Source organism: Spizellomyces punctatus, assembly GCF_000182565.1.
Source record: "Spizellomyces punctatus DAOM BR117 chromosome Unknown supercont1.4, whole genome shotgun sequence".
In the NCBI taxonomy this organism is placed as follows: domain Eukaryota; kingdom Fungi; phylum Chytridiomycota; class Chytridiomycetes; order Spizellomycetales; family Spizellomycetaceae; genus Spizellomyces; species Spizellomyces punctatus.
In genome coordinates this window covers 83846-101886 of record NW_015971540.1, presented here as the reverse complement: position 1 = coordinate 101886, position 18041 = coordinate 83846, and the positions used below count along the sequence as shown (strand labels likewise).

Here is an 18041-nt window from a genome sequence, read left to right as displayed (position 1 = left end):
CGTCTAGGATTTAGCGATGTGAAGAAGACGGTGTTCCGATGGCTTGCAGCTTACAGGTCGAATGCATCTTAGGAGCTGTCTACATATCTTGTGAAGGGAATGCGGGAATTGATCAATTGCACATAATATTGTATATGCGCCTGACACCGCCGCATGGGGCGAATGCATACACATATCGTATAATATCATATTGTGCACAGAATACCATACTAGGTCAATGCGCAACTCTGATGAGCGTATGGTTTTGCATCCAAGACTCGAATGATGTGGATGAGGAAAATGGACTGAGGACCACAAATGGAACGGTATTTATTCAACCCCTCAGAAGGTAACAGTCTCCCCAAAAAAACACATGAGAAAGGCTAGCACAATGACACTATGCGGATCTGCGCTCCGATCTTTCTGGTGCACCCGCCGCAACCTTGTTGGTCTTACCAAACCACCGATTAAAGAACCCCTTTCCGTGTTTACTCTTGTCCTTTGTGACGGATTCGCGACTCGTCACAATCCCACTATCATGAAGTTCGGTTTTGTCAGAAAGTGGCCGGCCCGGCGTGTCATCTTCGACATCCATAGGGATGGTGACCGGGTCAGTGGTTGGTCCTGTTCCGTCGTTCTGCTTTATGATGCAAGTATTAGCCCCATTTGCAATGCGAATAGCTACGGTAATAGGCCGGAATCATCTATGGAGGCCGACAGGCACAGTGAATTTATCTCATGCCCAAGTTCTCTACGTACCAATCTGAGCGAAAAAGCGCTCAAGGGCATTTGACCTAGGTCGCCACTGTCGGTTATACCCACCTTGAAGGAAGATTTGGAACTATACACCTTCTGTAGGTTGGATTTCACGTTGGGAGCCAGGTTATTTGCTTCCTTTTCCACGCCTTCGTCTACTGGCGTGGCTGGGACTGGCTGTGGAGGAGCTGTGTGACCGCAGTTCAGTGTGATGAACGGGTGCTGCAACGCTTGTGCCGCCGTTGCTCGCTCCCGGGGATTCAAGACCAACAGTTTGCGGATAAAGTCCTTGGCTGCGAATTGTAGGCCAGTACGTTAACTTTTTAACTATTCTTAGCCGTTCCATATATACGATGGGACTTACCAACGTCTGATACTGGCTCCCACCAAGGATGGTCAAACCTGTATTGACCCGCCATGATCAGTTTAAACAGCTCCACATTGTTCTGATCGTAGAAAGGAGGGTATCCGCAAAGCCTACAGATGAAGACGAACAATGTCAGTACCCTGACTCGTGTCGATTTGCCAAAATGATATAGGTCTCACAAAATGTAGGTGATAACACCCAATGACCAGAGATCCACCTCCTTGCCATATCCCTGGCGTCTTAGGACTTCCGGTGCTGCGTATTTTTGAAGTTTGATCAAATCTCAAATTCAAACAGAAGACCAATCCCATCGGCTGCACCTACCGACGTAACCGGGTGTTCCACAAGCAGTCTTCATAACCTCCTCATCATTAAAGATCTTGGATAGACCAAAGTCGCTAATCATGATCTTTGGACGCTTGGATTTGTCGGATAGCAAGAGATTTTCAGGCTAAGTTTTATGATAGGGGTCCAGAAGGTGAGCATTGACTATGCCTGGTACAGTCTGAGTTCACCCGCAAACGTCCCACCTTCAGGTCCCGGTGTACAATTCCCAAACTGTGCAAGTAGTCGATAGCTAGCAACACCTTGTGGACGATCCGGGCACAGTCAACCTCGGTATATTTGCCTCTCTTCACGATATCATCAAAGAGTTCACCCCCTGTCACAAGTTCCATGACCAGGCAAATCTTGCTTTCATTCTCGTACATTTCATATAGCTGAATGATGTTCTCGTGCCGGACTTGCTGGAGGATTTTGACTTCAGTGTCGATCATGCCTTCCTTCCCTTTACATTTGGATTTGTCGATGATCTTGATGGCATGTTTCTTGCCGTTACCACGTTCGACGCCGATGCGGACTTCAGAGAATGCCCCACTGAGTATGGCCAAGAAAATTATTCCAGAGGAGAAGGAATACGGTGAGTATTGCTGCAGATATGTCGTCCAGTCTAGTGCGACTGTATTCGCCCATCACCAAGAATCTCCATTGCTGACTACAACTTTTGTTCCCTATCCAACTCTGAACACAGTCATAGATACATTGGATTACTTACGTCCCGAGCATTTGCCCAACCTCATATTTACGGAACAGCTCATCCATTTTGAATATTTTGCCCATGTTGGAAGGCTCACGCAGCAAGAAAACGATAAGGATAACCGCAATAGAACGTGTAATGCGACCAGGACGCCCAGCTTCAATAAAAAAAGGAGCTTCGACAGAAATTCGGAAATCTCCTATTATGATGACGGCCTGTCGGGATATGAACACTGATGACGGCAGTCTTTTTTGGATTTCCCTATTCCCACCCGCTTTGCTGGGATTTGCTGAAAGGTTTTGGCGGGAACCCACTCGCCGAATTTGATATTCTAAATCGTTTATGCGTGAGGTTTCCACTGATCAAATTTGGGGATGATTTATAAGGATGAATGAAAAAGGTCTAGTGTTGGATAGAGATTGGGGCGTCTCAAGAATTTAGGGTAACTATTCACGGAGATTTATTGGGAAAACTGCTTGCATGGTTTGCATGGCAATTTCTGGGCGGCTTTTTTTCAACAGACTCAATGCCATTGAACCTCATGTCATTTTCTCGCATGAATTCCGATTGCAAAAAGTAGAAACGGAAGATCGGAAAAGAACTCGAACATCTCTTACGGGAATTGTCCCTTGGATGAAGATGTTACATCTACGCTTGCGATGCTAAAAGTCACGATGATGGACCTTTAATCTTGTCCAACTTACGCCATACGTTCGTTCCTCCATCTAACCTTTCTACCTTTAAAAGCACTTTATAAAATCCTAAGTACGTTAAAAAAACGAAAATAAAACCCAAAGTAAACAAACGAAAAGCTTCCAGAAATGTTAAATGAGGCGGCTTTAGTCAAACACAAATTCATTGCTAAACCACCCATACAATAACGCGCATGTTGGGCCCGACTGGAGCGCCCGCCCTTTGGCAAAAGAAGACTCCGCTGGTTACCCAACTTGCTTGATTTGATTCAGCCTACCTATTTTCATTCCCCTACTGCCCATCCCTCCTGTACCGTCGTGCTGCCCGACACGTCCACCACTATCCTCCGTACAGAAATACAGGCCAGCCAGAGGACCTAGCAACTCCCCTGTCCGCAAAATCGTTCAGCCACTGGGTCCTGACCGTTCCAATCCAAATCTCCGCTCAAACCCCTCCGGGCCAATAGTCGTCAGAGAAGTCCACCTCTGGTCTCTCTGACAGGACAAGGTCGCTCCAAACGATTATTTAGAACACCTGTTTTGGAAAACCACCTTACCCTCACCGCCCTCCCTGCCTGCGTCGGAGATTTCGCGGCCTCCCGCATCTCTCACGCCCTTCCTTTTCTCAAACTAATATAAGGTACTAGTCATTTGACGTGCGTGAGGAATATTGACGATGGCTGTTGCCGCAGACTCGGGACCAGAAGTGTAAGCTTCCCGCAACGCGTACGGGCCGTGCGTGCCATAGAGAGCGCCATCGTGGACCTGATGTGGAGGGCGGCGATTGGGAGCCCTGGTTGCGAACAACTCTAGTTGCATTACTGGCCATACCGGAGCAGACACAAAGCTGCAATTGCTAGCGACTTGCATATATTGTTTTGGCTTTCTGCTAACTTTTTACAACTTTTGCTGCGCTCGCAATAAAAGGTATTCTTCACGTCGAGGAGCACCTTACGCTCCATAATCTCCTTGAACACGGTATGTCGCTTTTAGCATACCGAATCTCCTCCTTCGCTCGGACGGTCTTGAGCACTAGGTTTTAAATCTTTCCGAATTGATTGTTTAGATATTATAGCAACATGAGCGACATTGCTGAACGAATTGCTGCGGCACGGAAAGAGGCCGAGTCCTTGAAGGAAAGAATCAAGCAAAAGAAGGATGCTCTTGCGGATACAACACGTAAGTTGTGCGCAAAAATGAGAAAATAGTCATCGACTTAGACTGACCATCGTTACAGTCAAGGCTGTTGCCGCTGAACTGGAGCCGCTACCTCGGATAGTAATGAAAGTCCGACGCACATTGAAGGGCCATCTCGCAAAAATCTATGCCATGCATTGGGCTTCTGACAAGCGACACTTAGTGAGTGCATCGCAGGACGGTAAACTTATTGTGTGGGATGCCTACACCACAAACAAAGTCCACGCGATTCCTCTCCGTTCTTCCTGGGTGATGACCTGCGCCTACGCGCCCTCAAGCAATTACGTCGCCTGTGGTGGTCTGGATAATATTTGCTCCATTTACAATTTGAAGACAAAAGAAGGCTCAGTCAAGGTTGCACGCGAGCTCAGCGCGCATACCGGATATCTTTCCTGCTGTAGGTTCATTAGCGATCGTCAGATTCTTACGAGTTCTGGTGATATGTCCTGCATGCTTTGGGACATTGACGCGGGCATGAAAACTCTTGAATTCACCGATCACACGGGTGACGTCATGTCGCTTTCTCTCTCACCGGACAAGAACATTTTTGTCTCTGGAGCTTGTGATGCTACGGCCAAGGTGTGGGATATCCGAACGGGGCGCTGTGTGCAGACCTTCACTGGTCATGAGTCTGATATTAACGCTGTTCAGTAAGTGTAATTCGCGCTCCTTGCACTTCAATCGTACATTTCCTCACATCATCACTCCCCTTGTGCCATAGATTTTTCCCCAACGGTGACGCCTTTGGTACTGGATCCGACGACGCCTCTTGCCGTCTCTTCGATCTCCGTGCCGATCGCGAGTTGAACCAGTACACTCACGACAATATTCTCTGCGGTATTACATCCGTCGCGTTCTCCATCTCTGGTCGCCTGCTCTTTGCAGGCTACGACGATTTCAACTGCAACGTGTGGGATACTTTGAAGGGAGAGCGGGTTGGTGTCTTGGCCGCTCATGAGAACCGTGTCTCTTGCCTTGGTGTGTCTTCCGATGGAATGGCATTGTGCACAGGCAGTTGGGATAGCTTGTTGAAGGTTTGTAATAATTGCTTGCCCTGGACTTTGAGACTCATCAAACTGATGTGTCCACATTATCCTTTTAGATCTGGGCTTAGGGGCTCGCGTTATATTGGCCTCAGTAATCTGGGAGTTTTGAAAATTGTTCGAAGTGGAGGGCCAGTCTGTAGGTTCTCGAGTATTGCGATATACCTGCGGCAAGCAAAAGTACTTTTTGTAGAGCATAATATGCACCATCTTCATTCCCTTGTTTTACATGTGAACAATTGTCCGTTGTCTTATGGCTTGTTTTTGATTTCAACGGAATGGGATTTGTATCATATTGCAGCCATTGCCCGATAGCATTCCAAAGAGCCAAGTCACGTGATTTGCTGACAGCCCCCCGCATCTGCCACGAACGCACTCGTCTAGATTTCAACGCCGACATCCACGCCTTCCTCCCAACCTCACCAAAGGCATTCTTCCAGGCCTGTCACAACATTTTACCTTACAGCTCAACACTATACGTCGTATGTCTACATCGGAAGCGTGTCCGGTATATGCGCCTTTCTTTGGCTTTGGGGGAGCCGCGTCGGCGATGATTTTGTCGGCGGTCGGAGCAGCCTACGGGACGGCCAAGGCCGGTATTGGCATTGCGGGAGTGGGTACTTTCCGACCTGATCTGTGAGTGTCGTCTGGCTGTAGTCTGTTGTCAGTTATTTCGAATGTTTGCGGCTAACTCGTGACGGGGTTCCCACAATCTAGAATGATGAAGAGCTTGATTCCCGTTGTTATGGCTGGTAGGTTGGACCTTCTCGATACTCGGCCAATTGATACTTCTTCAACTTGGAACACTTTGCCCAAGTCGCTATACTTTACTGGATCCCAAATTGCACGCTTACCTTGTTTTCCAATCATAGGTATTATTGCCGTGTATGGCCTCGTGGTCTCGGTTCTAGTCAGCAACGATCTAGGCCCCGACAAAGATTACTCCCTTTTTGCCGGGTTCATACACCTTGCCGCTGGACTTGCCACGGGATTTGCTGGCTTGAGTGGTGGCTACGCTATTGGAATTGTCGGTGATGCGTGTGTGAGGGGTTACTTGTACCAACCTAGGCTGTTTGTCGGAATGGTCCTCATACTTATTTTCTCGGAAGTGCTCGGATTGTATGGACTTATTGTTAGTTTGATCCTGAACACTAAGGCGACTAGTGTATGTGAATGAGTGCTGGTTTGGGATGAAATCAGGAGAAATTGGGCGACAGCAATGCGGAAGCGTTGTTGGGTGCGAGGGCAGATGGAAACAATCTGGTAGATTGGTTTGTACCGAAGGTTACGCTGTCGGAGGAGTCGAAATGGAACCCTTGGTGAATAGAGCGCTACACCGTTTGAATCAAACGCGGCGGCGCACCTGCATACCCACGGCCCTAATTGTTGCAATAAGAAAATGCTACGGACCATCATGCAGCCATAATGAGGCGATTCTAGCGCCCAGCTCCCTTTCTTTTTTTATTAAAGGCAGTAAATGATAGTACAACATACAATAAGCATTTCAAGTTATTAATCACACTCCAAGAGCCCGACTAGATCACATTCAACATATCATTCATATTGCGGAGGGGCTTCCAGCGGGGTATTTGCATTTGCTGGTGGTGCCGCGCCTGGCTCGGAAAACGAAGGGGGGAGTGGGATTGGAAGGGCGACTGGTGCAGGAGCAGAGGATGATGAAGATGCTGCGCCCGCTCCACTTGATGACGAAGTATCTTCCTGTGTGTATAGGGGTAAGGCTTCTTCGTGAGGCAGGGTCTCACCTGAGGTTATGCGATAAAGGATGAGATTAGAGGCGCGACAGCTCGCAGAAATAACTAATGGGTACTGTACCAGTAAGTCTTGAACGTAGTTGCATCGACATGCTTGAAAATTCAAATCCGCCGCCCTCTTTAAACGTAAACTTAACCTGTCCCACCAAGTTCAAGCCCCCGTTGGGCACCTAAAAATGTTTCGCACCACATATGAAAGGACGTCCGCTGATCTTTCTCACGTATGACGACCTACCGGTTCAACCGTTGCCTCGTAGCGATTCGCATCAAACCAAGGCTGTATCAATTTCCCATTCCTTAAGGCAGTTTGGCATGTTATTTCATATTGTGTACCTAACGCCATTGAAGGGGGAGTCACATAAGTGCCTACCGCAAGTTCGGTAATGGGACGTTCAGGTTGCGAAAGAAATCCATATGGGGGCGCGCAACATAGATAACTCTTCTATTTGCTAAACAAATGCCGGCCATGTGAGCTTAGGAATCGAGACCACTTCACAATGCCCAATACCCACTTAAAAACAGGGTTCCCTTTTGAGAATAAAAGTTGTTCCCCTGGCCAGGATATCCACTGCAAATCCCATAGTGAGCAAGTAAGGTCTACTCCGCCCACTGAGGGTGAGAAGGCGAAAAGGCTTACTTTCCACTCTCATACTCGAGCCGGACGCCATCTTTTGCGAGCACAGTCATTAAAAGGAACTACGGCAATTAAGAATATGCAACACTCACCTTGGTTCAAAAAGATCTTCTCTCCGGACACAAGTATAGGCTTGTTTTCCGCATCCAGCTGCGCTCCGTTAAGTGACATTGGTACGGCCTTTCAGAGGAAGGAAGTTCATCCAAACAGCCAAATAGAAACACCGACACTGTTGTCATCCGACACGTGGGCTTAGCACTGCTGACACGATCGCTTGGTGGTTTGACAGGCTCGGGTCAGCCTTTGTCAGATTGCATTAGCTTCTGAAACGCCAAAGCCGATTCTACTGTTTTCGAAAAGACAGTTGCAAGCTCTCGTGGTACGCCTCGGGGATTGCTAGCGCAACACTATTGGAGAGACGTCCTAGTCTTTCCAGTATGCCCGACAGCGGGAACGGCGCCATGTCAGACCCAGAGGATTCTCGCGAGCAAGATCGCTTCTTGCCCGTCGCGAATGTAGCTAGACTAATGAAACGTGCGCTTCCCGACAACAGCAAAATAGCCAAAGAAGCAAAGGACTGCATTATGGAGTGTGTGAGCGAGTTTATTTCGTTCATCACGTCAGAAGGTGCGGGTCTAAAAGTACACACTTGTTCACTGTGGAAAATGCCGTGGAAAATAACACGATAGACAATCAGCAACTGATCGATGCATCAGCGAAAAGCGAAAGACAATCAACGGAGAAGACATTCTCTGGGCAATGCAGTCGCTTGGATTTGACAACTATTGCGAAACGATGAAAGTGTATTTACACCGATATCGAGAGGTAGGTGTATCCTCCCCGTCAGTAACGGAAAGTCAATTCTCATATACTTTCAGTCAATCAAATTGGACCGGGCAGCATCCCTCCCGCCCAGCAAAGCGGACAGTGCGGTTCATGGCGAGACAGGGGCAGCCGGACATATGGATGATCAGGCGACAGCAGCGGCGAATCAGGCGGCGATCCAGCAGATGGCATATGCGATCGCCTACCACCAGCAACAACAGATTTTTCAACAACAACAACATCACCACGCACCACCCAGTGGAACAGAACATGTACAGCAACAACAGCAACAAGGACAATTACAAACACAGCCGCAAATCGCACTGACCCCTCAGCAACTGAATGCACTCGCCGCGCATTTTGCAACGAACCAGCGATAGAGGGACTTTTTGAATTCGCTTATAATTCTATAGTAGACCGTTGGCCTGCGTCTTCCAAGTATAGCTATCTTAGCGATCTCCATATGTATAGTTGAAGTCATCCGTATGTATTATGGCAGTTTAACCAAAGAGAAGGCCGTATAGCCGACAGAGTCTTAATTGGGGCGAGGTGGTTGGTCGATGCGATAATCAGTCCCTGCACGTGTTTTACGTGTGGCTTAGGTTCGAGCCGTGGATCTGGCTAGTCGTTGGGCTTGCGCATGAACAGATCTTGCAGATTTCACTCCCCCTTTCCTAGTACAGATGAAGGTTGTAGCCCTCATAAGGTACGGGGTGCCATGTGTAAGTAAAAGAGGATGTTTTATAACAGCTTTATATCAGTGGTGGCAAGGACAGCTGCTTCAATATGATGCATTGCGTTGCAAATGGGCACGAGATCGTTGCTTTGGCGAACTTGAAGCCTGCAGCGGCAACCGGCAAAGGTGACTAGTCATTTGTCTCATTTTGGATGGCAGGTCTGAAGCTGGGAGAAACAAGTACCTGACGGGAGCCTTGCAGACGAATTGGACAGTTATATGTATCAAACTGTCGGTCATGATGCTATTGAGCTTTATCGCGATTGCATGAATCTTCCACTGTTCAGACGCGAAATTAGGGGAGAAGCTCGAGCGCAGGGTGCAGATTACAGACCGACTGTGGATGATGAGGTGGAAGATCTGTATGAGCTGCTCTCTGCGGTCAAGGTAGGATAAGATAATGGTTAAAATCAAGTCGTCAAGCGCGGGGAGACCAAGGATGCACGGCATCTGATACTGGTCAATACGTGAGCCCAAGTCCATCGGAATTGGAGTGGAGAATTGAAAGCAGGGCGATTCGCGGTGGTTTATCTTGCGCATTGATTCTGAATTTTGCGTGTATGCGACCTATTCTTTCCTATGCTAGGCGGCCATTCCAGATGTGGAGGGGGTTGCCTCTGGAGCGATCTTGTCAAACTATCAACGTGTCAGGGTAGAGAATGTGTAAGTGTATTAATAGATATTTAATAAGTAGTAAAGATACCATCCACAGTGTCATCTTCAAATGCTTGCTGCTCAGAGTTTGACGTGAGTGTCGTCTCTCCAGATGTTCGCGCCTCGGATTGACATCTTTCGCCTACCTATGGCGTAGAGATCAGAAACAGCTCCTGGAAGAGATGATCGAGTCCGGATTAGATGCTGTCCTGATCAAAGTAGCCGCCATGGGTGAGCTAAGTGATGTTCAATGCATCTTCTGCAATCCTCAAACCCATCACCTTGATCCTTCAAAGGGTTGAAGCGGAACCACTTGGGGAAGACCTTGAACGAAATGTATCCACACTTGTTGCAGATGGTATCTTTCTACGGGCGGTCAATGAACTCGTCATTTAACCACAGAATGACACTTTAAATAATTTTTGTCAGCACGAACGGTTTGATGCTCATATCTGCGGAGAGGGAGGGGAATTCGAATCTTTCACGCGCGATTGCCCGCTATTTGTTAAAAGAATTATCCTGTAGGGTTGTTGTGATCATCTACAAACTGCGCTCCTACTCACTAATTTGCTTTGGTAGCGACGAAGTTGAAACTGTGATCCATTCTGACGACGCAGTGGCGGTTGTCGCATATCTACGAATCAAAAAGGCACATGTGGAAGATAAGGCACCTGAGGACATAGGACTAACCGAAGAACAACGGGCAATGCTATTAAGCAACGGGAGAACGACCAATACTGATTGTCCGTCGAAAGAAGTGGTATGAGCTTACACACTGTCTATCCCTCAAGGTCGTATCTATTTCATAGTCATATTTTGGAGTACAGGCAAGTTTGATGGTGCAAGAAATGTCATCTGATCTCCTCGTTGACAAAGAACAGTCAGCAACTCCACTACGTAAGTCTCATGCCCATTTCAACCCAGATTCATCCGAACTGTTGAATGACTTTTTTGATCAGGCTGCCGACCAGAGAACCGTTGGAGGCCGCCATATTTCACCATACCGGGTATACAAGTGCAAAATGTCACTCCAAACAAAGCTCAGGGAACATTGGAGGAAGAAACGACCATAATTTTGGATTATTTACAAGGTGGATAATCAGGCTAGATTCTCTCGTCAGCCGCATCTGATCCAACGTTTTTCCACCGTATCTCCCATAGGTCAGCTAGTGTCATGCGGCCTGACTTGGGATAATGTCGTAATGATGCATGTGTATGTGCGCGACATGTCGGCCTTTGGACGACTGAATGCGGCGTATAACAGGTACTTCGGGCTCAATCCGCCTCCAAGGTAGGCTGGGACGCTGTTGCGTGGTATTTCGTGGTTTTTTATCATTGAATGTTTCTTAGGGTGACAGTGGAAGTTGCATTACCGGGGGATTCCCAGGTGCAAATTGACTGTCTTGCCTATCAGTATGCTGACCCAGCCCATCGCAAGGAGACCCTGCACGTACAAAGTGTATCATATTGGGCGTAGGTCATGTCGTTGCCGACCATCGCTGGATTGTCATTAATCGAACATCTGTACTTACCGCGACGAACAAGCCCCGCGAATATTGGGTAAGTATTGGGAGAAGGAGTAGTGTGAGCAAAATGATCTTGCGGAAGCGAAACTGACTCCTGGTTTCCCAGACCTTACAGCCAGGCAGCGATGGTTTGTTCCTTTGCAGACTACCAACAGTGGCCCAAATTGACATTTTGTGTGCGTTCCTATAGGTCTCCGATCATATATATGTAGCCGGTCAAATTGGTTTGATCCCGAATACGATGCAGCTGCCATCCGCGACATCGGTGGACCCCACCAGACGAATTATGGCTGGTCTAATGGAGGAGATAACTACATCTCTGCGTAGTCTGGAGAGGATCGTAGTTGCATTGAGTGCCGACGTGGCGAGAGATGCTGCTGCATGTGTCTGCTATGTCACGGACGCGAGATTCGGTCTGGTAGCGAGGAAGATTTGGGAAGAGCGCGTAGGACCGCAGGTGTGTTGTTTTGTGAGAAGGAGGCCTGTCATTCTTAGTGCTGAGAGATCAATTCATTTAGGTTCCTGCGGTATTCGTCACGGTTCCTGGTCTCCCACGTAATGCGAAAGTCGAATGGCAAGTACTATTTGGAAACAGATCTGCGCGACGGTCGTTGGTGGATGAGTACCATGAAGAGCCAGTGATAGAGGTCCTCGAAAGATATCTGCAAGGTATACCAGTCGTTGATTTTTTTTTACGAATGTTGGAACCTCTCGCTCATTCACCGTGGACAACTGGGCTAGCTCAATCCTCGGTAGATGCAGATATATGTTGGGAAGTACAGAGTTGGCACCGCGGCAACCTGGGTTGTGTCGTTGGTACTTGTGGACAGAGAGGTACATGCTTGAATATTTAAGTCCACAGACCCTCCGCTTATATATGTACCGTTTTGCTGCATATTTATAGATTTATCAACTCCACTCACGCAATCGATTCTGACGACTGCTTGGCGCACGTTGCTAGCATCTTTGAGCGAGATTCTGGACGGCGTGAGTGAGAGAACGCTGGGTGTGAAGGAAGTGATTTCGATAAGAGTATTCTACCATTGCAATATTCCGTTGGCCTGGATCGAAAAAGGTAAGGAAGAGTTGTCAAGGTCCTTCAGAGGCTCTGGGTTCTGAGAGCATGTCTTCACTGAGTAGCGGTAAAATGGGAAACTGCTAGCGGCCAAGGAGACTTCATAACTTTCGTTCCAGTATCCAACATCAACGCATCCTTATCTGCACTGGCTGTTTCGGTTCATGCTTCTCGGTCTAGCCCAGAAGTGTAGTAGCTACAACTATATAGAAGCTATTGATAAAATATACATTGTGGAATCAGCGTCGATTTTTCCTCTTTAGATATCTTTCCTTTGCAGCGTTGACCATACTCTCCCTCCTAGTCGCCTCCGCGTCCGCATTCTCTGTGACCTTCTCACTGTGCAAATCCCCAAGCCCTCCCTCCCCGCCTCCCAGCGACACTCGTCGTCCTGTGGATGAGTTGCCGCCATGTCCATTATGCTGCAGCCCCACGTGTACAGCAGATTTGCCCACCTCGTCCCCAATAGCCCTTTCCACCCGATGCATCTCATCAATCACCTCATGCACAAGTTCAAATTCTGGCTCTTTCTCCCTTTGACCATCCGCATCATTCTCCTCGTTCTCTTCACTTTTACTGTCAACCTCTCCCACAGCGCTGATAATAGACGGCCGCCGACCTTCACGGGTCGCAGGAGTTCGACCCGCTAATCTTTCCTCATCGACGACCTTGAGTCTCCCCATCAAAACATCGACCCAGTCAAAGCGTATCTTGCTAGATACACGCATCGTTGCTCGGTTGACGTACTGAATATCATTGTAAATGACCCAGTCCAACCGGTTGATGTCCTCAGTGGAGAGTGCTGACTGTGGATGGAGATATAGGGCCATTAGATGAGCGCTGCTCATACCCGAACCCCCTGGCGTCTGCTGTCCTGTTGGAACGTTTGCCCCAATGGAAGTAACGTACGGATAGAACACTGGTCTCTGTGGGTGCCGCTTCGCGGTATGTACATAGAATGCCGTACAGAAAGCCCGTAAGATAGGCGTGGAATCCACATGCCGGCCGTTCCCAAAGTCGCAAATTCCAGCTTTTCTGATTCTGCCATGGTCAGGGTCTTCTACCCGTCGCAAGCGCTTCTTCTCCCTCTCCCGGTCATCCACCTCGCACGTAACAATAGGCAATTCTAATCTTTCCATTATTTCCGTTAGCTGCTCTTTGACCTTCCTAGCTGCTTGCAAGGCACGGAAATGTATGAAGTTGCTAAAGGCCCAGTCTTTTGAGTACCCGTAGTCCCTCCATTCGTGAAATATGCGAAGTAGAGTCAAATGGTCCCCACTAGGGTCATCAAACCGCCGCCTGGACTCTTCAGCGGCTGCTTGCTTTTTCTTGCCGCGAGGAGTAGCGAAGATTTCTTCCACTGACAGCATCGAGGCGATAATCAAAGCTTCATAAGAACAACTGAAATCTAAAGCAGCAGAGATAAGGACGCGAGAAAGGAAAGGTGAAATAGGGAATTCGGACATTTGATGGCCAAGCGGTGTAAGATGACCGTGTTCATCTACAGCTCCCAATAAAAAAAGCTGCTTGATAGCTGCCACCACCAAATCTGGATCTGGTGGATCAATGAACTCAAAGTTCAAGATATCATCGATGCCCATCTTTTTTAGAGACAGAACCGTCCCGATAAGAGAACTGCGCTGGATCTCTGGTACGGTTGCAGGTTCCATGTCTTCAAAAGCCTCACGAGAGTACAAACGGTACACCTTTCCAGAAGCTGTCCGGCCAGCACGACCTGCGCGCTGGGTTGCAGCAGCTTGACTGATGGGTACAACCACAAGCGCGTCCACGCCTGTCTGGGCATCGTACATCTTTTGCTTCACAAACCCTGAATCCACCACGTATCTGGCGACATACATAAATCCCTGGTTGAACAATTCAAAACCCTGCTGGCAACCTACCGGATACCTGGAATGGTGACACTGGTTTGGGCAATATTTGTCGCGAAGACAATTTTCCTTACACCTTCCGGAGTTGCTTCAAAGATGGCACGTTGCTCGAGTGTCTCCAATGCCGAAAAGATAGGATACACGGCAATATCATGTACTCTACTTCGATGCCGCACCTCTACATAGTCCAATGCCTCGTGGGCTTCTTGCAGTAATCTGGTTGCCTGTTCGATTTCTTGCTGACCTGTAAGAAAAACCAAACTGTCTTGGAATCCGGCATGAGAATGACGTCCGTTCAGACCTGAGTGGGAAGTACATACACATCCCCTGGTTCCTCATTTTTGTGAATGTGTAGGACGGTATCAACGGATCTTCGCACAAAAGTGGCCTTCGCGGTGCCCAATTTCATTTTCTTCTGCCATAGAATGTCCACAGCGTACATACGTCCCGGAATGGAGAAGACTGGTGCATCACCGAAAAACTCGGAAAATTTATCAATATCGAGGGTCGCGCTCATCACAACAACCTTCAGCTCGGGGCGCAATCTGCATGCTCTTCGTAACAGGCCGAAGAGGACATCTGTCTCAAGCGATCTCTCGTGAGCTTCGTCTAATACTACGAGATCGTATGCCGAGACTTTAGGGTCAGCAGCGACGGATCGCAACAGAGTGCCGTCTGTCACATACAGAAGACGTGTAGAAGACGATGCAGAACGTTCAAATCTGATCGAGTAGCCCACTTGTTCCCCGAGTCGCGTCCGTCGTTCGTCGGCGACACGGCGGGCAGCCGAGATCGCAGCAATTCGCCGCGGCTGGGTGACGCAAATGTTTCGAATTTCCGGTAAGGCCTCCAATACATACTGCGGTAATTGTGTTGTTTTACCGCTGCCTTTAAATACGTGAGCCCCGGACAACGTCAAGTCACGATAAGTGTGTGGATGGTCGACGCTACTATTGAACGACACGCCCACCTGTATCTCCTACTACTATGAGGCACTGAAATCGGTTCATTGCCTCCACCAACTCTTCCCGGTAAGTGTAAATAGGCAGCTCCTTCCGGCTAGCGTCATAGTGTGGGAACTCTTGTGTTTGCGAATGTCGTCTGCTCATCCTGCGAAGATCTATCATGCATTGGTGCCTGTAGCTGACTTTGAGAGACTCTGCAAGATCACGTGAATCAACAGAACCCAGATCCTGCGCTTTCCACCTTGACCTTCCTGAAAGTAATCTATAACAATGTCCGTGATCCATGGCAAGGCAGCCTGCCAAGTCTGCAAAGAGCAGGCTGCAAAATACAAGTGTTCAACTTGCATCCTGCCATAGTAAGTGCTGAATACTACGAAGCCTGCCTGGTCGCAGTACTGATCTATCGTTCCAGTTGCTCTTTGGCATGTTACAAAAAACATAAAGGTATTATACTTTTTTGCGCTACTTTTCTATCATCCTTGGGACTATTACTAGACATAGCTATTGTTTAGAAACACCATGCTCCCCTCCGATTTCTGAAGAAAGTCCTAAAGAAAGTAAGAACTACCAACTACTAGCCAATATGGAAAATCCATGTTAACAGTGTGTTAACTTCGGTAATAGAGCCCGTAAGTGCGCCCCTGAAAGATATGGATGAGGAAGGCAGTCTGCTGACGGATGAGCAGCTGGGAAGATTAGGTTAGGAGGCATTAAGTTTTGGATTTATGCCTGCTCCGTAACCATCTCATGCGTCTCCTAGGAGCGTCCAAGGATATCAGTGATATACTCTCAAACGTGGATTTACAGAAGATTCTAAAAGAGCTTGATTCGGCGCAGGACCCAGAGAAGGCATTAGACCAGGCAATGGAGCAAATACCTATATTTCGAGAGTTTGCCGAAAAGGCAATTGAAACCGTTGCCGGACCGCGAACCCCGGAGTAGGATGCGCCAGTTGCACTGACCGCCGGGACTTTCAAATGGGCTGGATCTTATGCTTGACTTGTATATCGCTGCGGAAGTTGAGTCGAGGTTGTAACTCCGAAATGAATGGGCGGACAAAACGCTGTCCGCCGACTTGGAGAATATTTGACGAGAACGCCAAAATTACAATCGTGGATATAGAGGTGAATATGCTTCTCGACACCCTCAGCACGCTGCACATCAGTCGATAAAAGGGCCTGTTGCGCAAGAAGGTGGTGGCTCGGAAGTCTTTCTCCCGTCTGGCCGTTACGATAGATAATCACTTGCAAGCTATATACCATGGAGAAAGGTAGTAGTATCGACAGTTTCCGTGGTGATCAGCTATTGGAAACTATTTCGAGGGGGTGGACTTTTTACAAAATATATCTGGAGTTTCATGCGATTGTAGGATGGAGCTTCAATAATGTACTTAAATGTAGACGAGCAAGACTAAGTTATGCAAGTAAATATACAAAATGTAATACAAAGCATCAATAACGACGATCAGTCATCAGCCACACCTATATACAGTCAATCCTCTCTTCGCTTTTTGCTTTGTCCTTCCTCCTCATCCTCGTTCTCATCTTCTGCAGGACCTCGCTTCAAACCCTTCATCTTCCTTGTCTGCAGCTTTCCGAGATCCTGCTTGTGCATGTGAATTCGTCCCATCTTATCACCAAGCTCATTCCGTTCAATATTCTTTTCCTTCTGAGGCTGTACCGCGGTGTATGCATATGAGTAATCCGAACCAAAGAAATGAAAGGCGACGTGCATGTGCAGTTTCCTACCTTCAGCTCCTTGGGCACCCTAGTGGCTGCCTTCCACAGATCCGTGTCTGCGGTCCTACAACGCCTGATAACCAAATCACAAGCAGGTCCCATTTCCTCCAACTCTACCCTTGGTAATCGTGTTCCACTCTTCTTCAGTTGTATCGTATATGTCCGCAGATATACTTTCTGTGCACTCTCTGCTGTAATGCAAATAAGGTGCTCCACCCCCGCTAAATTTACCATGTCGTTACTGGTTGCCCCACGGTACATATCGAGAAGGATGGATTTGAGGGTGCGGAGCTCGTCTGTAGAGTCCCACGCATCCCCAGAAAAGACAAGTAGTGGTCGATGACCAACTGCGGATTTCGTCGTTTTGAACATCTCCATAGGAACCCCTTTTTCCACTCCGACCTCCACCATATCTAAAAGTTGGTAGTCAAATGTTCGCGCAAACACAAGGTTGTGAGGCCTCTTCTTGCTATGACTTGCAATGACAAATAGTGCAGCATCATTCTTTTGAGAGAAGAATTCAAGAGGGCGAGGGTCGTCGAAAGGTCTGACTTCATTGCGTTTGCCAAATAGTACAGCATCCGGGCGTTTGAGCGAATACTGAAAATCAGAGAAGTTACAGGCAAGTTTGTGGGGACAGCATACCAAATATTGCCACCCTACCAAATCCTTAAGGACCGACATTACGAGCTGGCTCGTTGTAGTGCCTTTAATAAACACTGCAGGCTTGGCTTCCTCGATAGTTTGAGGCTCACGTTTCTTTAGAGCACGCTTTCCAGCTGCAGTGCGAGCTTTCCTGTTGTCCAACTGTCAACCCTTCTGGTCGGTCATTTTTTTGCATTCACGGAAAACTCACACTGTTCTGAGCATTCTCAGTTAAATCCCTTCAGCAAGAGCGCAGAAACAAAAGGTATAGATATATATTCTAATGTGGCAAGACCGCGAACTAGACCCTCGAAAGAAAATGCTTCTTGGAAAGAGATCGCAAAGCAGCAACCTTCAACCAAAAAACAAGTCACCAATCAATTGGTTGGAACGTAATCAATTCATTTAAGATCCCGCAGCTGCCACGATATCGTGAACGTTCATGGCGCCTTCCTTGACACAATGCGATTGTAAACCATATATACATTGGAACGGTATTCACTCAACTCCC

At 47.9% G+C, this 18041-nt stretch overlaps 9 protein-coding genes across 9 annotated transcripts; 5 read left to right on the top strand and 4 right to left on the bottom strand.

Annotated features, from left to right (window-relative positions):
• Positions 1–285: 285 nt before the first annotated feature.
• SPPG_02468 (CAMK/CAMK1 protein kinase) lies at positions 286–2873 on the bottom strand. Its single transcript, XM_016750755.1, has 7 exons — positions 2157–2873; positions 1633–1978; positions 1427–1553; positions 1282–1357; positions 1100–1212; positions 802–1028; positions 286–619 (listed from the first exon to the last, which is right to left on the bottom strand). The coding sequence occupies exons 1-7, from the start codon at positions 2219–2221 to the stop codon at positions 377–379; spliced, it is 1197 nt and encodes a 398-aa protein (XP_016609999.1). The 5' UTR covers positions 2222–2873; the 3' UTR covers positions 286–376.
• A 185-nt stretch (positions 2874–3058) lies between these two features.
• SPPG_02467 (guanine nucleotide-binding protein subunit beta-1) lies at positions 3059–5327 on the top strand. Its single transcript, XM_016750754.1, has 6 exons — positions 3059–3470; positions 3758–3808; positions 3897–4009; positions 4068–4677; positions 4749–5061; positions 5130–5327. The coding sequence occupies exons 3-6, from the start codon at positions 3910–3912 to the stop codon at positions 5139–5141; spliced, it is 1035 nt and encodes a 344-aa protein (XP_016609998.1). The 5' UTR covers positions 3059–3470; positions 3758–3808; positions 3897–3909; the 3' UTR covers positions 5142–5327.
• Positions 5328–5438: 111 nt separating this feature from the next.
• SPPG_02466 (V-type proton ATPase proteolipid subunit 2) lies at positions 5439–6495 on the top strand. Its single transcript, XM_016750753.1, has 3 exons — positions 5439–5706; positions 5788–5822; positions 5943–6495. The coding sequence occupies exons 1-3, from the start codon at positions 5555–5557 to the stop codon at positions 6245–6247; spliced, it is 492 nt and encodes a 163-aa protein (XP_016609997.1). The 5' UTR covers positions 5439–5554; the 3' UTR covers positions 6248–6495.
• SPPG_02465 (uncharacterized protein) lies at positions 6483–7672 on the bottom strand. Its single transcript, XM_016750752.1, has 7 exons — positions 7569–7672; positions 7480–7510; positions 7355–7410; positions 7213–7291; positions 7078–7138; positions 6904–7012; positions 6483–6833 (listed from the first exon to the last, which is right to left on the bottom strand). Exons 1-7 carry the CDS (start codon positions 7645–7647, stop codon positions 6625–6627), a joined length of 624 nt encoding a protein of 207 aa, XP_016609996.1. The 5' UTR covers positions 7648–7672; the 3' UTR covers positions 6483–6624.
• A 92-nt stretch (positions 7673–7764) lies between these two features.
• SPPG_02464 (uncharacterized protein) lies at positions 7765–8861 on the top strand. The gene is made up of 3 exons (XM_016750751.1): positions 7765–8103; positions 8174–8301; positions 8355–8861. Exons 1-3 carry the CDS (start codon positions 7914–7916, stop codon positions 8679–8681), a joined length of 645 nt encoding a protein of 214 aa, XP_016609995.1. The 5' UTR covers positions 7765–7913; the 3' UTR covers positions 8682–8861.
• A 98-nt stretch (positions 8862–8959) lies between these two features.
• SPPG_02463 (TIGR00289 family protein) lies at positions 8960–12536 on the top strand. Its single transcript, XM_016750750.1, has 19 exons — positions 8960–9007; positions 9063–9163; positions 9240–9424; positions 9624–9700; positions 9804–9922; positions 9988–10049; positions 10121–10212; positions 10271–10451; positions 10519–10588; positions 10651–10782; positions 10853–10982; positions 11042–11164; positions 11237–11251; positions 11324–11345; positions 11408–11674; positions 11736–11886; positions 11959–12051; positions 12122–12292; positions 12358–12536. The coding sequence occupies exons 1-19, from the start codon at positions 8985–8987 to the stop codon at positions 12483–12485; spliced, it is 2142 nt and encodes a 713-aa protein (XP_016609994.1). The 5' UTR covers positions 8960–8984; the 3' UTR covers positions 12486–12536.
• On the bottom strand, positions 12204–15293 carry SPPG_02462 (uncharacterized protein). Its single transcript, XM_016750749.1, has 4 exons — positions 15152–15293; positions 14502–15069; positions 14194–14442; positions 12204–14137 (listed from the first exon to the last, which is right to left on the bottom strand). The coding sequence occupies exons 1-4, from the start codon at positions 15288–15290 to the stop codon at positions 12532–12534; spliced, it is 2562 nt and encodes an 853-aa protein (XP_016609993.1). The 5' UTR covers positions 15291–15293; the 3' UTR covers positions 12204–12531.
• Positions 15294–15399: 106 nt separating this feature from the next.
• On the top strand, positions 15400–16626 carry SPPG_02461 (uncharacterized protein). Its single transcript, XM_016750748.1, has 5 exons — positions 15400–15502; positions 15559–15590; positions 15659–15703; positions 15771–15845; positions 15907–16626. The coding sequence occupies exons 1-5, from the start codon at positions 15417–15419 to the stop codon at positions 16086–16088; spliced, it is 420 nt and encodes a 139-aa protein (XP_016609992.1). The 5' UTR covers positions 15400–15416; the 3' UTR covers positions 16089–16626.
• On the bottom strand, positions 16493–17875 carry SPPG_02460 (rRNA-binding ribosome biosynthesis protein RPF2). Its single transcript, XM_016750747.1, has 4 exons — positions 17742–17875; positions 17549–17681; positions 16895–17485; positions 16493–16820 (listed from the first exon to the last, which is right to left on the bottom strand). Exons 1-4 carry the CDS (start codon positions 17753–17755, stop codon positions 16638–16640), a joined length of 921 nt encoding a protein of 306 aa, XP_016609991.1. The 5' UTR covers positions 17756–17875; the 3' UTR covers positions 16493–16637.
• Positions 17876–18041: the final 166 nt, after the last annotated feature.